Source organism: Gymnodraco acuticeps, unplaced genomic scaffold, assembly GCF_902827175.1.
Source record: "Gymnodraco acuticeps unplaced genomic scaffold, fGymAcu1.1, whole genome shotgun sequence".
Taxonomy (NCBI): Eukaryota; Metazoa; Chordata; class Actinopteri; order Perciformes; family Bathydraconidae; genus Gymnodraco; species Gymnodraco acuticeps.
Window position 1 is genome coordinate 121,619 of NW_022991196.1, and position 16,800 is coordinate 138,418.

The 16,800-nt window shown below is 41.5% G+C and overlaps 1 protein-coding gene across 7 annotated transcripts in view; it reads right to left on the reverse strand.

Annotated features, from left to right (window-relative positions):
• The window catches only part of LOC117561250 (protein NLRC3-like), a 79,515-nt gene that overhangs the window by 3,776 nt on the left and 58,939 nt on the right, over positions 1-16,800 (reverse strand). For 3 of the 7 annotated variants that reach the window (XR_004571314.1, XR_004571315.1, XR_004571318.1), the window contains 2 exons: positions 5,164-5,204; positions 4,977-5,004 (listed from right to left, as the gene is read on the reverse strand). Coding sequence is in view for 2 of the 7 variants with exons in the window: in XM_034238542.1 (XP_034094433.1) it covers positions 4,991-5,004; positions 5,164-5,204; positions 6,160-6,327; positions 6,718-6,891; positions 8,433-8,606; positions 9,386-11,249; positions 11,853-12,088; positions 15,782-15,883 (2,773 nt within the window). In the remaining 5 variants the exon portion in view is untranslated. Of the gene's footprint in view, positions 1-3,111; positions 4,878-4,976; positions 5,005-5,163; positions 5,205-6,159; positions 6,328-6,717; positions 6,892-8,432; positions 8,607-9,385; positions 11,250-11,852; positions 12,089-15,781; positions 15,884-16,800 lie in introns of those variants that run through there. The other 4 variants (XR_004571313.1, XM_034238542.1, XR_004571312.1 and 1 more) reach the window with 4 other exon arrangements.

Sequence of the window (16,800 nt, forward strand, 5' to 3'; positions counted from 1 at the left end):
GGTTTCCCTTTAATGTCCCGGGCGCTACAGAGGAATGTTCTACTGCAACAATCCCCACGCAAATACACAGTGTGACTGTTACAATGAAGGCTCGAGGCATATAGGTGTAAGCAGGGGTAAAGTGCTATTTTTATAGGTGGTGTGTGACCTCACATAGGGGGATCCGGGGGCAAGCTCCCCCGGGAAGATTTATTTTTAAATGTTGAAGTTAAAAGCATCAATCTGGTGCACTTTGAGAGCAACATGAAGAGCTCTATGGATACATCTCTCAACACCCATTTGAAACAGAACTGTAAACAGATTTACTTTTTCTTTATGGATATTTTACAAATCACTCCCCTTTTAAACTTTATTCTTGTTTCACTGTCATATAGTATTTCATACCTGTTTTTCATTTATTCTCTTATTTTTTATAACTATAATGATCATATAAACGTGTGCCTCGGAAATAATTGTTTACATTAATGGTGACCAAAACGTTTGAGACCCACTGAGATAACACTGAGAGAGTCCTTTAGCTCACTGAGCCTCTCAGTCTGACAGGAGAGGACTCTCCTCTACCTTGTTGTTGAAAAAACTCCTTATATCCGTTAGCGTAGCTCGCTAGCACCAGAAGCTAACAACAACGATCTCCGGTACTGGTGCGTTCTCTCTCTCTTTCGCTCGCTCGCGCACACACACACAGAGCCGAGCTTTAATGAAACACACAGACCCAGACGTAATAGTACTGCATCATATTATTTTCGAATCAATAATTTTTCAATTTATGATTTTTTTTTTTTTAATCTTTTTTTTTTTTTATAGCCATTTTTCCTCCTGGTCTCTCGCGCCCCCCCCCCCCCCCCCCCCTGGCATACCTCTGCGCCACCCAAGGGGGGCGCGCCCCCCACTTTGAGAACCACTGGTTTAATGTATGTTCAATTTCAACAATCATCAACTCTGGAATCAATATGATCAGTGTTATGCATTTTACAAAGAAAGTTTGCATTAACATTTTTATGATTTGTATAAACTTTTTTGATTTGATTAAAAATTCACTTTTATTAATTTAATTGTGAAAACCCTCAAGAAATATTTGTTAAAATACTTTTTAGAGAAGGGAAGGTAAAACAATCTTAACAGGCTAATATAATACTTGTTTACTACAGTGTATGTACTATGTTTCGGTAGTGACCATTTTTGCTAGAGGAAGAATATTCCAATACAGTCTGAAAATACGATGAAAAAATGTACGGTTCTTTTACTAGATATGTGTAATTTAGATATGGTACAAAATATAAATGGACAAAGTTTTGGGAAAAAAACATACAACATTTCAAAACATTTCCAACCTGACTTTGGTCAGTATTGATTGTCCTTCCTCCTTATCTTCCAACCATTTGGACGCAAACTTGCATTTCCCCATAACGATGTTGATAACAACCGGCGTAAACGGACCTTCGCGCTATCAAGCAGTGAGCGTGCGATGTCCTGTTCAGATGACGTCAAATCCAACGGGATGCCATCAATAAACTACACAGAATCACACTACACACCTACGCCATGATTACATTCAGGCAGACTGTAGAATACAACCTCTTTGGACCATTTATATAGTTATTGGAAACAACCGTTTATTACTTTTTAATAGCCATAATTTTCGATAAATTGATTTATCAACTTTTAATACTTTTTACAGGGTTCTTACACCTTTTCCAAGGTCAAATTCAAGCACTTTTCAAGCATATTCAAGGTGCATTTCAAACTTATCAAGCATCTTACAGCTGTTGTAAATTACATATTTATATACACATACTTATCCTCAAATGATTATTTCCCTACCTCACATTAAATCAGATGTTCTTTATGCTATGAACAACCAGATGTGTGTTTCGTGATAGCATTCTACATGAGGATGATAAATTAAAGAAAAAGAAAACGAAGCGTAATATTTCAAAATGAGTGACCCATCTGTAAGTAGACTGGGCATCCCATATAACCTGGCTGAGCCAATATACAACAATCAGCCAAATAACTTTTCAATACATTCTTTATTAACATGTTGGAGGTCCTTAGGTTGGCAGTGAACATAAGGCTCTCCCAGGTTAGGCCAAAGGGTGCATTACATGCACACATATACTGTATCAACTCAAAGGTGAATTCTCCTTCAGATTGAATCAGAGATTATGCAAATCAAATCAACTTTCAATCAGTCTTTGAGCTCCTTGAGTTGAAAAAGCAAACAGAAAACCTGCACAGAACACTGCACTGAGTCATTCAAGGTCAGGCTGATAAGCATACAGCCTATAACGCCCCTGTCACACTGTCCCGAAATTGACACCCGATGGACACACGATAAAGGAAATGTTCAAATTCGGCTCTGATCGTAACAACATCGCGCCATTCGTGAGAGCATCTTAAGCCATCGTATGACCGCCGGTGGAGTTTCTCAGGCTCCGGCAGCAACTTCGTGAGCGGCAACTTCGTAAGGCACTCGTGAGGGCATCTTGTCGAATCGTGTCATCTTCGTGTTATCATCGGTGCCATCGGGCATTCGCCCTCACTCTGATCGGGGCGAATGCCCGATGGCACCGATGATAACAAGATGCCCTCACGATGGCCTTACGAAGGGCAAAATGTACACACGAATTCAACACGAAAATGAACCTTCTCAAGGTCCTTCGGCAATTTTTTGGCATGCCAAAGATTTTGCCACCGCTCACGGAGTTGCTGCCGGATCCTGAGAAACTCCACCGGCGGTCATACGAAGGCTTAAGATGCCCTCACGAATGGCCCGATGTTGCTACGATCACAGCCGAATTTGAACATTTCCTTTATCGTGTGTCCATCGGGTTTTTTATTGCACAACAAAATCATGTAAATATATTATGTAAATAACCCAATTTGTGTTCTGTGAAACTGAAAAGGATATAATATATTATTTTGAAGGCGAGTTGACAGGAAGTTGTTGTTGTTATGGAAACAACAACATGACAGAGAAAACGTAATATCTTCTACATATAAAGACGGATAAAGTAAAGAACAAAGTCTGAAGATATCAGTACAGTATCATAGTACTGTAACATAATTGTTTTTGTTACTTTTGTTGCAGTTGTATGTCTTAAATGTAATGTAAATGTTGCCTTTGTGTGTGGTTCGGGGCCATCTTCGTGCAAAATTCACAATTCCATATTCGTGTGTCCATCGGGTGTCAACTTCGGGACAGTGTGACAGGGGCTTAAGGGAGGGTCTTTCAGTTCCTTGAGTTTGTCCGTTAGCTGTCTCTCCAAAGTCTCCAGATGTCTTTCCTTTTCCTTAGCAGCTCTTCCAAGGCCATTGGGCTTGGAGATGAAGCTTAGTTTTCTTTGTATGCAACTGTGTACTTCTACTCCACTACAGTTCAGAGGTACATGGTGTACTTCTACTCCACTACATGTATTTAATACCTTTAGTTACTTCACAGATGTGGATGAATGATGTGAAATATAATCAAGTGTTAAATCAGACTTTAGTTCCACCTGGAGTAAATCCACAAGCTACCCTGCAGTATACAAAGTCATTCAAACTAGCTGCACCTTTACCAGCTTTGAGAACACTTTCATGATCAATCATTATAAAACATTATAAAACATTTCATATATATTATTCTGAAGTGGAGCCTCAGTGACCTTTGAGATATCACCCTCTTTCAATCCCAAGAAAACATTCCTCCTCAAAGACACATTCACCTCCGACAGACTTTCACTTGTGGACTAGAGTTATCCTGTGGATGAACTTAAGGAACACTATCTCCACCTACAAGGCCTTCCCCTTCCCTCTTTCCCAAAGTGCAGCCTCTCCTACTAATAGGTGCAGATAACTTTCACCTCATTACCCCAACCAAAAGAGTCTCTTTGGGTCCACAGGGGGCACCAATAGCCCTCCAGCTAGGTTCAAATACAAGATCTCACTCCTCACCCATCAGGGCATCCACGGGAACGCTCCTTCATACCTCAAGGAACTACTCTCCTCACAAACCTCCAACCTCCATTCTACAACCAACCATCTACTTCCCCCCCCCCCCCCAGGACCAAACTCCGCACCATGGGGGGGCTTTCTGTTCACCTGTGGAATTCCCTCCCAGACAAACTGAGGACTCCACAGACCACTGACTCCTTTAAGAAGGGCCTAAAATACGTTCTTTTTTTAAAGCCTTTTATTAAACTTGTGTTTCTTTAAAAAAAAAAAAAAAGTATATTATGCCCCTTGTAGCACTTTGAGATTACTTTTAGCAATGAAAGGTGCTTTACAAATTAAATGCATCATTATTATTATCATCATTAGGTTGGACACTCCAAGGGCCCCCCCTATTCAGGAGCCATCGGATGCCCCCCAGAGTCTCTTCACCCCAACTGGAACCCCCGATGCCGAACTCAGTCGTCAGGTGGAAGAACTATGGCAGATAGGTGTCCTCCCCTTTCAGGAAGAGCAAGGCATCACCAGATCCAAGCGCCCCTCCAGTCCAGTGGACCCCCTTCCAGCAGCTCATTGACCGGGTCCTGCGTCCCACTCTCAGTATGCAGATATCCGGATGACTACATCGTTCAAAGTGAGATGTTGGGGCAGGTGAAGGCGGGGCTCGGAGCTAACCTGAAGAAGAGTGAGTTGGGGTATCTGGGGTCGATGGAGTCTCCTCTCTGGTGCCGGGATGGGTGGGAGGTGGTGGTAGGTAGCAGCAGGAGTATGTGCAACACATCTTTCTTCTCAAGAAAAGCTTTAAGTACAATGGATTGTTTTTGTTCATTTCATATTGAGGAGAGCTAACGGGAAGTCTCTCATCAGCTGCAGCCTTCTTCTTTATTTTCCAAAATGCCTCCGCGCTCCTCTTCACGTCTCAAACTCGCCCCGTGATGAAGAAACTGAGAACAAATCAAACCTGAGCTTGCAGATTTGTCTGGAACACCAGAAGCACGTGTTGAAACCTCAATAAATAAACTTCACACGGTACGACCTCTCACCTTTCTGTGTGTCTTCACTTCCTGTCACCTGAGAGGAGAGAGAGAGAGAGAATAATGATGATGATGAAACAAAGAGAAACAGCTCAAATGATGAAGAGAGAAAGAAGAGTGTTGTTTTCCTCTGAGGTCACGCTCCATTAAAGAGTTTCATATCTGGATGAATGGAGGATATGGTTTCAGTACTCACAGGTCTTCTGGATCGTGGCTCTGAACGTCTCATCATTGATCCTGTAGAGACGAACACAATCCAACAGTTTGAGATCCAGTTTAAATAAGTGTTTGTTCTTTGAGTCAGCTTCAGAGTCCTGATCTCATGCTTTACATCCCATCATATCTCCTCTGCAAACACTACGACTGCCACAGCTCTCAGCTGCATGACAGGAAGTAACCAGTCATTGGTCTAGAACAGGGGGGTCCACACTTTTTTCACAGAGGGCCGCATACAGAGAAATATATAAAGCTCTGGGCCGCTCTCTAGAGGAATGTTGCCTCATGAGTTCAGTTATAAGTCAGGAAACTCACATGAAGGTAAAGGATGCTTGGTACTTGAAGATGCTTTAAGAAACAAAGAGCTCTCAGCTCTCCAGAGGGTTTACTTTATTCTGTCAGCAGCTCATTCCTTAAAGCAGGAGCTTCAGATTGATTATAATTACAGGAAGTATGAAGGTTTATTTCACGCTTGTTATAACAATAAGTTATTGGGCTTTTTTCTTATCAACTTAGATTTGTTAGGAAATGTTTTCAGCTTGAATTGACTGCATGTATTTTAAAGGTGGGCTCATTAACACATGAATACTACTGTGTAATATATGTGTACATATATATTTAAGAAGTACAAGACAAGCAGAAGTTTCATGTGTGGGCCGTATTTCATTATATTTTCAAAATTTGCTGAGGGCCGCATTTGGCCCCCGGGCCGCAGTTTGGACACCCCTGGTCTAGAAACTAAAAACATCCCATAAGAACAGACTACCTTTCCCGCTCTTCTGTAAAACCCCATATGTCTGATAGAGAGTTGATACTAAAGTGTGGCTTTGCATGTTCAGCTGGCCTTCTGTAGTTGATGGAAGAATGGAAGAGCCTGCAGTCAGTGGGTAACATCACTGATCTGTTTCCCCAGTGAGAGAAACACCTCCCTGAGTTTCATACAATACTGCTGAACCAGCAGAGACCCCTCACTGACCTGAGGGTCTCCAGTCTGCAGTCTGGACTCTCCAGAAGATCTCTCAGCAGCTTCTCTGAATCCTTCAGATCGTTGTATCTCAGGTACAGCTCTCTCAGATGGATGTTGGACTTCAGAGCTGAGGCCAGAGCAGAACAGCTGATCTCTGACAAACTGCAGCTCCACAGTCTGAATAAAGAAAACATGATGAGGATACAAATCAGTTTATAATCAGATGTTACTCAACATTGAAATGAATGGGAACAAAAACATATGTCTTCTTCAGAAAGTTAACTTTATCCTGTAAAACTAATATTACTTCAGATGAACTTTATTCAGACGTTATCGTTTACTAAATATTAAAAACATAGATTTACTTTTAACAACTAACATCTATCACAGTTCCTTTAAGAATCAGTCAGCATGTATCTCTGTAGTTCTTACTTTAGTTACAAATGAAAGTATGAATACAATAACATTTACAACGTTATGGATGTAAGTTAATTACGTAGAAGAATCAGGTTGAATAACTAATGAAACATGAGATCTCCAGCAGTAACAGAGAGTCAGTGAACTGACCTGAGAGTCTCCAGTCTGCAGTCTGGACTCTCCAGAAGATCTCTCAGCAGCTCCACTCCTGAATCCTTCAGAGCGTTGTCACTCAGGTTCAGAACTCTCAGATGGGAGGGGTTGGACTTCAGAGCTGAGATCAGAGCAGAACAGCTGATCTCTGACAAACTGCAGTGCCTCAGTCTGAATAAAGAGAACATGATGTAACTTTAGAAAACAATGTTCCTGTTTGAAATCACTCCAGGTTTAATAATCTGTTCAGAGTTAAACAGCGTTTCAAAGGTCTCCTATCAGGCTATCTCTACGCATATATTATGGGTCTCAGATATACAAATATATAAAAACATGTCTATGATGTGTTTTGCTCAAAATACCAAACAGATCATGCATTTTAGAAATCCCTCAGTTCCAGCTGTTAGAGGAGAGCAGGTTCGGGTCCTTAGCTTGAACAACAAAAAAAGGAGGTGGAGCTAATGCCTGATCAGAATTCTACCAGCAGAAACTCAGCTAAATGCTACCGTGATGAAACTCCATATCATGTTCCAAACCACATCAAGGATTCTCTCTGAAACAGGATGGAGCTCAAACTCTTTCTCTCTCAGGTTTACCACGAGGTGAGTTCCTTTTTACTTCCTGCTTCTTCACACACATGCTCTCTCCAGCACAGGTTAGCTCTGAGTGTTAGCATGCTAATGTAAACACAGACCATATTACTTCCAGAACACGTCTCATTGTTTCTGACAGCAACGTTTCTGATTGGCCCGTTGGTGTAAAGCCCGCCCACATTTTAGTAATGGCGTCATGACGCAGCAAATCTGGATCAGCTCCGTTGTTCCCCCGTTTTTAGAGATGTGGGAACGGAGGAAAGAGAGAGGGGTTTGTTTCCTGACACTTTGTGAGTCTCCTGACACCGGGGACACATGGTGATGGAGAGAAGACATCACAAAGTGACTTTTGCATGATAGGAGACCTTTAATGTCAGAGATGATGTAGAAACAATCCACTGATGATCTGGAACTTTAACTTTGATCAGATGTTTATCAACTCCTTCATCTCCCTCACAGCTCATCAGTACTGACAGCATCTCCACTGACTCATGGAGCACAGAGTGAGTCAGTGGAAGCTCAAACACTCTCCCTCACACATTCACCTACTCTTTGTTATTCTGATCAATATTCAGTCTTTAGCAAAAATGGAAAAATCATTGTAATGTATTTGTAACAGAGGTGATCTCTGGGGCCATAGATCTCGGCCTCCGTCACGGATTGTGTAGCTTTGTAGGTAGTGTGTGTGCGTCTGTATGTGTTTTAGTTTGTCTGTCTCTGTTTGCTGGTTTCATGTTAAAAGTGTTCCCCTTCCTTGTCTGTGGCTGTTGATTGTGTGCACCTGGTGCCCTGTGTTGCCTCCCCCCCCCCCCCCCCCACCTGTGTCTAATTGCTGATTAGTGTGTATTTAGGGTCTGTTGCCCTGTCTGTTTTGAGGCTGGGAGTGTGTGTGAGATCCCTGTGGTTGGTGACGGTGTGCACATGTTCGGCAGGATTGAGGCTGTGAATCTTTGTGTCACATGTTTATGAGGTAATAAATGCCCACACCGGCTTGTATTTTGGACGTTCTGCCTCTGTCTCCTTCCTTGGTCGGGCCGCTCAATTGTCAGCTTCACAGTATTTTTTTCAAATTCAGAAAATGATAAACACAAACAGATGAAGTTCAGTCAGTGAACTGACCTGAGAGTCTCCAGTCTGCAGTTTGGACTCTTCAGTCCAGAACTCAGCAGCTCCACTCCTGAATCCTGCAGATCGTTGAAACTCAGGTCCAGATCTCTCAGATGGGAGGGGTCAGACTTCAGAGCTGAGGCCACGACTTCACAGTGAGCCTCTGAGAGTCCACAGCGAGCAAGACTATAATAAAACATATATTACAACATGTGTTAAAAAAGAGGAAACATAATGACCTCAAGCATTTGATGAAAAACATATTTGACATGTTCTGATTGAGATTTGCTGTTAGTCCATTTTATATATAATCATATATGATAGAGTGTAATGAGTTGTCAGTGTGATCTGATCACAGGTCTGTGCTCCTGCTCTCACTGACTGTTACCAAAGAAACAGAAATTAAATAAATCACTTGACAATATTAGAGATGTACATATTTAAATGTTGATTAATATTTAGATGTGAATGATGGATGTTTTGTCTTCTCTGAGCATCTGGAAATGTATTGTGCACAAACACAGTTAACAAACCAATAAAGTTTCAATATTTTAAACTGAATACCATCAGATGTTCTCACTGTATGAGTATTAAGACATAACTCTGGTATTGGTGGGATATGATATAGATCTGATTTTAAACTCTAAAACATTGTGATAAAAACGTGTGTGTTTAATGATAAAGAAACTAGAAAGTAATAATAACTGATAACTGTAAGTCCTGCTGTGTGGTTTGATCACATGCTGAGAAACCTCTAAAGTCCTTCATGTGTTTGACATGTCGCCTCCATCACTCAACATGAAGAGAGGAACGCTTCAGTTTAACTATTATTATAAATAAATAGAAGAACAGTGTTGGTTTATTTTGCTCTCAGTATTTAAACAGCAGAAATGTTATAGTGTTTATTTGAATAATTAAACTCCTGATCCACATTAGTTTATAAAGTGAATCACATCTGGACTTACTTGGCCTTCCTGCAGTTCCTCACAGCTGGAATCAGTCTCTGTTTCCCCTCATCTGATGTTTTGTACTGACTCAGGTCCAACTCATCCAGAACCTCCTCTGACATCTGCAGCATGTAGGCCAGAGCAGAGCAGTGGATCACAGAGAGTTCCTTCTCTGATCTGTTCTCTGACTTCAGGAACTCTGTGATCTCCTGATGTACTGAGAGGTCCTTCATCTCTGTCAGACAGTGGAAGATGTTGATGCTCCTGTCAGGAGAGATGTCACCACTGTTCATCTCCTTCAGGTTCTTGATGGCTCTCTGGATGGTTTCTGGTCTGTTGTCTGTGCGACCCAGCAGGCCTCTGAAGAGTCTCTGGATGAATGTTAGTATGTTGTCTGTGCGACCCAGCAGGCCTCCTAACAGTCTCTGGTTGGACTCCAGAGAGAGGCCGTGGAGAAAGCGGACAAACAGGTCCAGGTGGCCATTTTCACTTCTGAGGGATTTCGCCATGGCTCCCTTTAGGAAGACATCCAGGGATGGGTAATCCTGATCACTGTTATACCTGTTGATATAGTCTCCCTGCAGGAAGTGCTTCAGTACCGCTGTGTCTCTGTTGGTGTAACAGTGGAACATGTAGACTGCAGCCAGAAACTCCTGAATGCTCAGATGAACAAAGCAGTAGACTGTTTTCTCAAAGATCACACTGTCTCTTTTGAAGATCTCTGTACAAACTCCTGAGTGCACCAAGGCCTCTGTGACATCAAGACCACAGCGCTGCAGGTCTTCTTGGTAGAACATGATGTGTCCTTTCTCTAGCTGTTCAAACGCCAGCCTCCCCAGCTTCAGAAGAAGCTCCCTGTCAGCCTCCGTCAGCTGCTGTGGACTCGTCTCATGTCCCTCTTCATACTTCTGCTTCTTCCTCTTGGTCTGGACCAGCAGGAAGTGTGAGTACATGTCAGTGAGGGTCTGGGGCAGCTCTCCTCTCTGGTCTGTAGTCAACATGTGTTCCAGAACTGCAGCAGTGATCCAGCAGAAGACTGGGATCATGCACATGATGTGGAGGCTCCTGGAGCTCTTGATGTGAGAGATCATTCTGCTGGACAGGTCTTCATCACTCGATCTCCTCCTGAAGTACTTCTCCTTCTGGGCGTCAGTGAAGCCTCGTACTTCTGTTACCCTGTCCACGCACTCAGGAGGGATCTGATTGGCCGCTGCAGGTCTGGAAGTTATCCAGACGAGAGCCGAGGGAAGCAGCTTCCCCCTGATGAGGTTTGTCAGCAGCACGTTGACTGAGGACTGCTGAGAGACATCAGACACAACCTCACTGTTTCTGAAGTCCAGAGAAAGTCTGCTTTCATCCAGGCCGTCAAAGATGAGCAGCACTTTGCAGACAGCCAGCTGCTCTGCTGTGACCTTCTGTAAGGTTGGATGGAAAACATGGAGCAGCCTGAGAAGACTGTACTGCTCAGCTTTGATCAGGTTCAGCTCCCTGAAGGAGAGCGGGATCACCAGACTGACATCTTGGTTTCCCAAACCCTCGGCCCAGTCCAGAGTGAACTTCTGCACTGAGAAGGTTTTTCCAACTCCAGCGACTCCGTTGGTCAGGACCGCTCTGATGAGAGTCTGTTGGTCCGGTAAGGCTTTAAAGATGTCCTGGCACTTGATTGGAGTGTCATGGAGGGTCTCTTTCTTGGAAGCTGTCTCCAGCTGCCTCACCTCATGCTGGGTATTAACCTCTTCACTCTGGCCTTGTGTGATGTAGAGCTCAGTGAAGATCCTGTTGAGGAGGGTTTCACTTTGATCAGTTCCTTCAGTCACACGTTCACATCTCCTCCTCAGACTGAGCCTATGTTCATCTAAAACCTGCTGCAGACCACTATCTGCTGGAAGAGAAGGAAACAGGAGAGAATCAGGAAATGCTTTTGAGAATATAACTGTAGAGGAAACTTCTGTGTAGCTATGCAGTGGGAGTCACCGACTCAGGAAGGAGACACGGGAAGAGCAGTAGCTTTGATGTCAAACACATGATGGTTTATTTGGAGTTAACGGCCGGAGGATTCACATCACAAGTCCAAGAGTCAGAGGTTCTGACTTCACGGTAGAGTTGCCACGTCAATTCTGAAGAACTCTACCCCAGACCCATGTATTTAGCTAGTTCAGAGAGCATCATCAACATGCTGCATAACAAGATAGAATGATAACACCTCTATCAGCTGACGCCAACAGGCAGGAACAGGGAGACAAAACACTGAGAGCACAGCAGCCAAGGCCTGTGCTCAGTCAGGACAGTTTGAACTGATACACTGGGTCAAAGTTATGGGCCTTGGAAAATATTTCCCCAACAATAACAATAAAACTTATAAAAACAGACTGAGTTTAAATGTTTTATAAACATTTTAATGTCTTTGTTCTTCAACAGAATACCTAATAAAAAAACAAAGGAACCAGGAAGAGGAATAAGACGCTGCATGAGTTCGGCCTCTTACCTCGTACAGAGCTGGTCTGACTGGCTGTCTGCAGGCCAGCTCTGGTTATGGGTCTTTCTCCACACTGGGGACAGGAGGGGTCTCCTGATGGAGGTCTCTGCTCCCAGTATGAGGTGATGCACTGTCTGCAGAACCAGTGTCCACAGCTGGTAGAGACTGGATCCTTCAGGACGTCCTGACACAGAGCACAGCTGGACAGCTGCTCCTCCACAGGAACACCACTCTTCCTCTTCCCTCTGTGGAGAGGAACACATCCTTTATAGCACTTTGCTTCAGAAGGGCTGATTCTCAGCAAAGGTACAACAAGTGGGCACTTTCTAGTTTGATCTTTAAAAAAAGGTCTATATAATATATACCCTTGTGATCAGGAAGATAGCTTACAGTTCACATGATCATAAAACCAGAGAGCCTCCTGTCTGGATTCATCACCCAGAGGAGCACATGTTCCCTGTATCTACACACACAGCTGTATTAACCTGGTTCACTATAAACCCAACTTAAGAAAATGCTGCCCCACAATGCCTTGCAGCCACAGCATTTGCCGTCACTCAACAGTCGGCCGTTCACGGAAACAACCGATTATGACCGAGAAATTATATCATGAAAGTTACGGTGCTTATTAAGCATTTTAAAACGTATGTGGTAAGTTGCCAAAGTGCTTTGTTCTGAACGTTCATCAGTATTATAATCAACAAGAGAAATATGAACGTTAGTTTTTACTGAAATGATCAAATAAAGTCAACATCTCACCGTCTTTACTGAGCTGTGTGGGGTTTGTTCAACTTTTAAAAGATGTTTGAATGGTGATATACACAGTGATAGATGTTAAGGACTAACGTTTATAATAAATCAAGGTCAAGGAATAGATGATAGGGTTAGAATTTAGGAGCTGATTTTTGGACTATTCGACTGCAGCCATGGTACTGACACCGGGGGTCAGTTTATTCACCTGCAAGAAAAGGCGCTAGCGCGGGACCGTAGCAGGATGTGACGCATATTTTAGTTGACCTAATTAAAACCGTTTTGTTTTTTATTTATGTGTCACAGTATCACCTCAAAATACAAGATACGAAACATTTTCAACCGTGCAAGAAAATATAAATAGTCCTACAAATACTTTTATTTTATCTCCTTATTTTTGTCTAAGCTCAAGGGAGCCAGAGCATGCGGCTCGAGGGCTGCGGGTTGCCGACCCCTGGCCTAGTGGTTAAAGCACGTTATTGAATTATTGTTTTTATGTGTTATATTTGATGAAAGAAATATTTAGAGTACATACTTTCATCGGAGGAAAGTAGAAGGTCAATGATAGAAATATAGAATATAAAAAATCAAGAAGATACTATAAGTGATCTCTACAATAAAACAGTTAAGTGCAGGATGCACAAAGATATTAATAGGAGGAGGTGCAAAACAGAAAAACGAATGAACCTTTATTTAAATAATACTTTAGATTAAGGTCTTCTTTTAAATAAGAAAAAAGCTTTGGGGGTATCTATCTACAGATAAATATTAAGCCTGACAAAGTACTTAACGTGTAATATATTGCTTTCCTGCAATGTTAACTTTGTTGAAGCACTTATTTTAACTGATATTATGAATTATACTCTTATGTATGTAGATAGTATAATAAATGTGTAGAATATGACAGTTTAATGGTGGAGGTACACACATATTGAAAGATGTCTTGTGTCTCACTGTTGAGGAACCTCAGCTGCGACCCAAGTTTTTCATTCATTGCATAACTACACCGTAGTTGTGTGTATGATATGTCAATAAACCTTAGAAAGTCTTGAAATCTTGAAAGGGATGTGCAAAATAGCAATTATATTCAGTCTTTAATTAACTATTAGAAAATAACGAGAAATGAATATACTTTATAGAGATCTGCAGATACATGTTTAGTCTTCTCAAGCACCAACTATCAAATATCTCTCCTGATTGTTGGCACTTGACAATCACCTTACCTGAATGTTACTCAGGTGTAACTAAAGTCTGATTTAAGGGTTGTTTATATTTCACATCATTAATCAGAATCTGCAAAGTAACTAAAATAAATGTAGTGGAGTAAAAATACCAGGTTAACCTCTGAATTGTAGTGGAGTAGAATTACAAAGTAACAATGAGCTGTCATGTGGGTATTTATGCTGCTCATTATGGATACAAGCGATTTTCACCCATTTATTAATTATATGTTTTACATTTGATAACACCAATGTCGATTCCAGTTTTGGATAGTCTGCCGTGGTTTCGTTCCATTTCAAACAGCTGTTTGACGCTCGGCGTAACCTTGGCGCACTGCCACTCCAACATCCAATCCCAGAGCTTGAAGATTAATCACGGGGACAGTAGTCCTAAACGATAGCTGGGGATTATGGGTAGTGTAGTGTCTTCGGCCATCCTAAACTCAGAAATGTTTTTCGGATTTCATATCGCATTAACACCATATCCCTACATGCATTGCGGCTAAAACATCCAATCAGCAAGCTTAAACAACAGCTGAGGATCTTGGGTAATCAGTTCAGTGGCTGTGTATCGCAATGATGCTCGAAATGTCCCTTATAGGCCTATGTCTGTTTCCGGTTATTTTTATTTTGAAATTCAGTTCCTGACGGACGCCAAAAAAGCACGAGATTATGGAATTAAACAAATAAATAAAAACAAGGATAATTGTGTGTTATTGGTGAGTAAATAACAGTGTGTTATTTAGAAAAGAATAACAAATTAGAAGGAAACGAATACAGATTTCAGTATTCTGAGGCTCTGAGCCATTTATTTTCCTCTCAGACGACAAAAAAAGTCCGACATTATACGATTTAAAAGTAAAAATAATAATCGTGGCTTGATATTGAGTAAGAACATGTTTTTATGAACCCAACAGCTTCCGGTCTTCCAAGACCCGAATGGACAAAAAGACGTGCTGCAGGCTACCAATAGAAATACATTGCTTTTAAAATCGTTCTGTGTGACACAAAAAAAAGGGGAAATCGTGTTGGTGAACACGAATCAATAGATTAAAAGTCGTGACTATAACACGAAATGCCGTGAGACTGGGTTGAATAAACATCTGGAAAGGATGCCTAAAGAACAACAGAATGATACTGATTTGTAAAAAGCCTGAGTTAATGCTTTGTCAGGTCTGTCTCCAACACAACGAGCATAACATTTTTTAGTTTTTTTCTGAAGAGACCGGTTTGATTAAAGCTAGGCTAACATTAGCTGCTCCATCAACACTCAGAGTAACTTCATGAAGTCATAAGTACAGCAGTGAGTATATTGTTAGCACCACAGACAGTCTCAGGTTTATACAGGAACATGAATAACCCTGATTGAATATGAGCTGCTGTAGAGCTCTGCTCTCCTCTCTGATTCCCCTCAGACCGTCAGAGACCACAGGAGCACAATCTCAACACTGACAGCTATTGTAACAGAGCGTCACTAACTTTACACTCAAGTTGAAATGTGTCACGCTGCACGAATACGCAGGTGACATGAATTTAACATCTTCACTTCCTTCGTGTTGCCAGGCACAAATCTGGGTCTTTTCATTGACTCTACATGTGATTTCACAAAACTCTGTTTCACCTGCTAATGCTAAACACAACCAGCTCACCAGGTTATCACTATTATTAATAAAACATCTTAAAAAGACATATCATAGATATGCCCAAGTAGTTAAATAATGTGTTGGACAATATATATATAGTTTTTAAATCAGTATTTATCAACATTGTTGCTATTTAAAACCATGTTATACACAGAGACAATGATAATATAATTGCATATTAAAATATCCTTAGATAACGTTAGCTTACTCTGCTGCGTGTTTCCTTTACAAACTGCTCACATGATTTCATTAAAGAACAGTTTAATATATTAGATTACATCAAAACTGGATCCTCTTCAGGTCAGGTTACAGGAGAAACTCTTACTTTGTGTCTGAGGGTCCAGGTTCATTACTGAAGTCTGGAGTCCAGTCTTTAGACCGGTCACTCTTCAGAGACCACATGGAGACCGGAGACTCTGCTCTCTGTCTGTGGAAACAACACAAGTTTAAACATCATTAGTTTATTTAAAGAGCAGCTTTTGATCTATGACTGTTCAACAGGGGCGGTTCTAGGGGGGGGCATTGGGGGCCACACACACACACACACACACAGTTTAAACATGTTTAAACATTTAAACAGTGCCCCCTAACACTGACCTCTGACCCCCCTGTGTCCCCCCTAACAATGAAAAGTATTTTTTTTTAAATGTATATTTTCTGGTACTCAGGATTTTGTTGCTGTAATGTGAGATTGTGCAGACACCCTTATGTAAAGTAGAGATGTAACTGTTCATTGCCTTTATTTTTATATAAATATGGTGTTAGTGCAAACATTGCACTATAACTTAAGCTGAAGCTAACAGTAATAACTATAAGATCTATCTGAAATAAATAAGTGTACTGAAACAAATACCAATAACTGTATTGCATTGTTTTCTTATGCGCAATTACTTCATACTGTCTAGTTCTCTTTTTCGTCCTGCATTTATTGTGCCCCCCTCAGAAAATAACTGGCCCCCCAGTGGCCCCCCCAGTCAAATTGGTCTAGAACCGCCACTGCTGTTCACCTTATTAAAGATGTTTAGAGTTGTTGAGTCGTGATTGTGGGTTTCTGTTGTTAAAATTCATTCGAGTGTGAAACGTTTTACATATTTGTATCTGATTTGCTTAATTTAACACAAAGTCCAACATGTAGAGTGTGAGGATGATTTCACTGGTAGATTATTTACCATCTCTGATGATGACAAGAAGCAAGAGATCAATTCAACTTGTTAATGTACTCTACTGGGTTTCATTAAACAGTTTAGATGATCAGATACCAACAAACTGAATCCTCTTCAGGTCAGGTTACAGTAGAAACTCTTACTTTGTGTCTGAGGGTCCAGGTTCATTACTGAAGCCTGG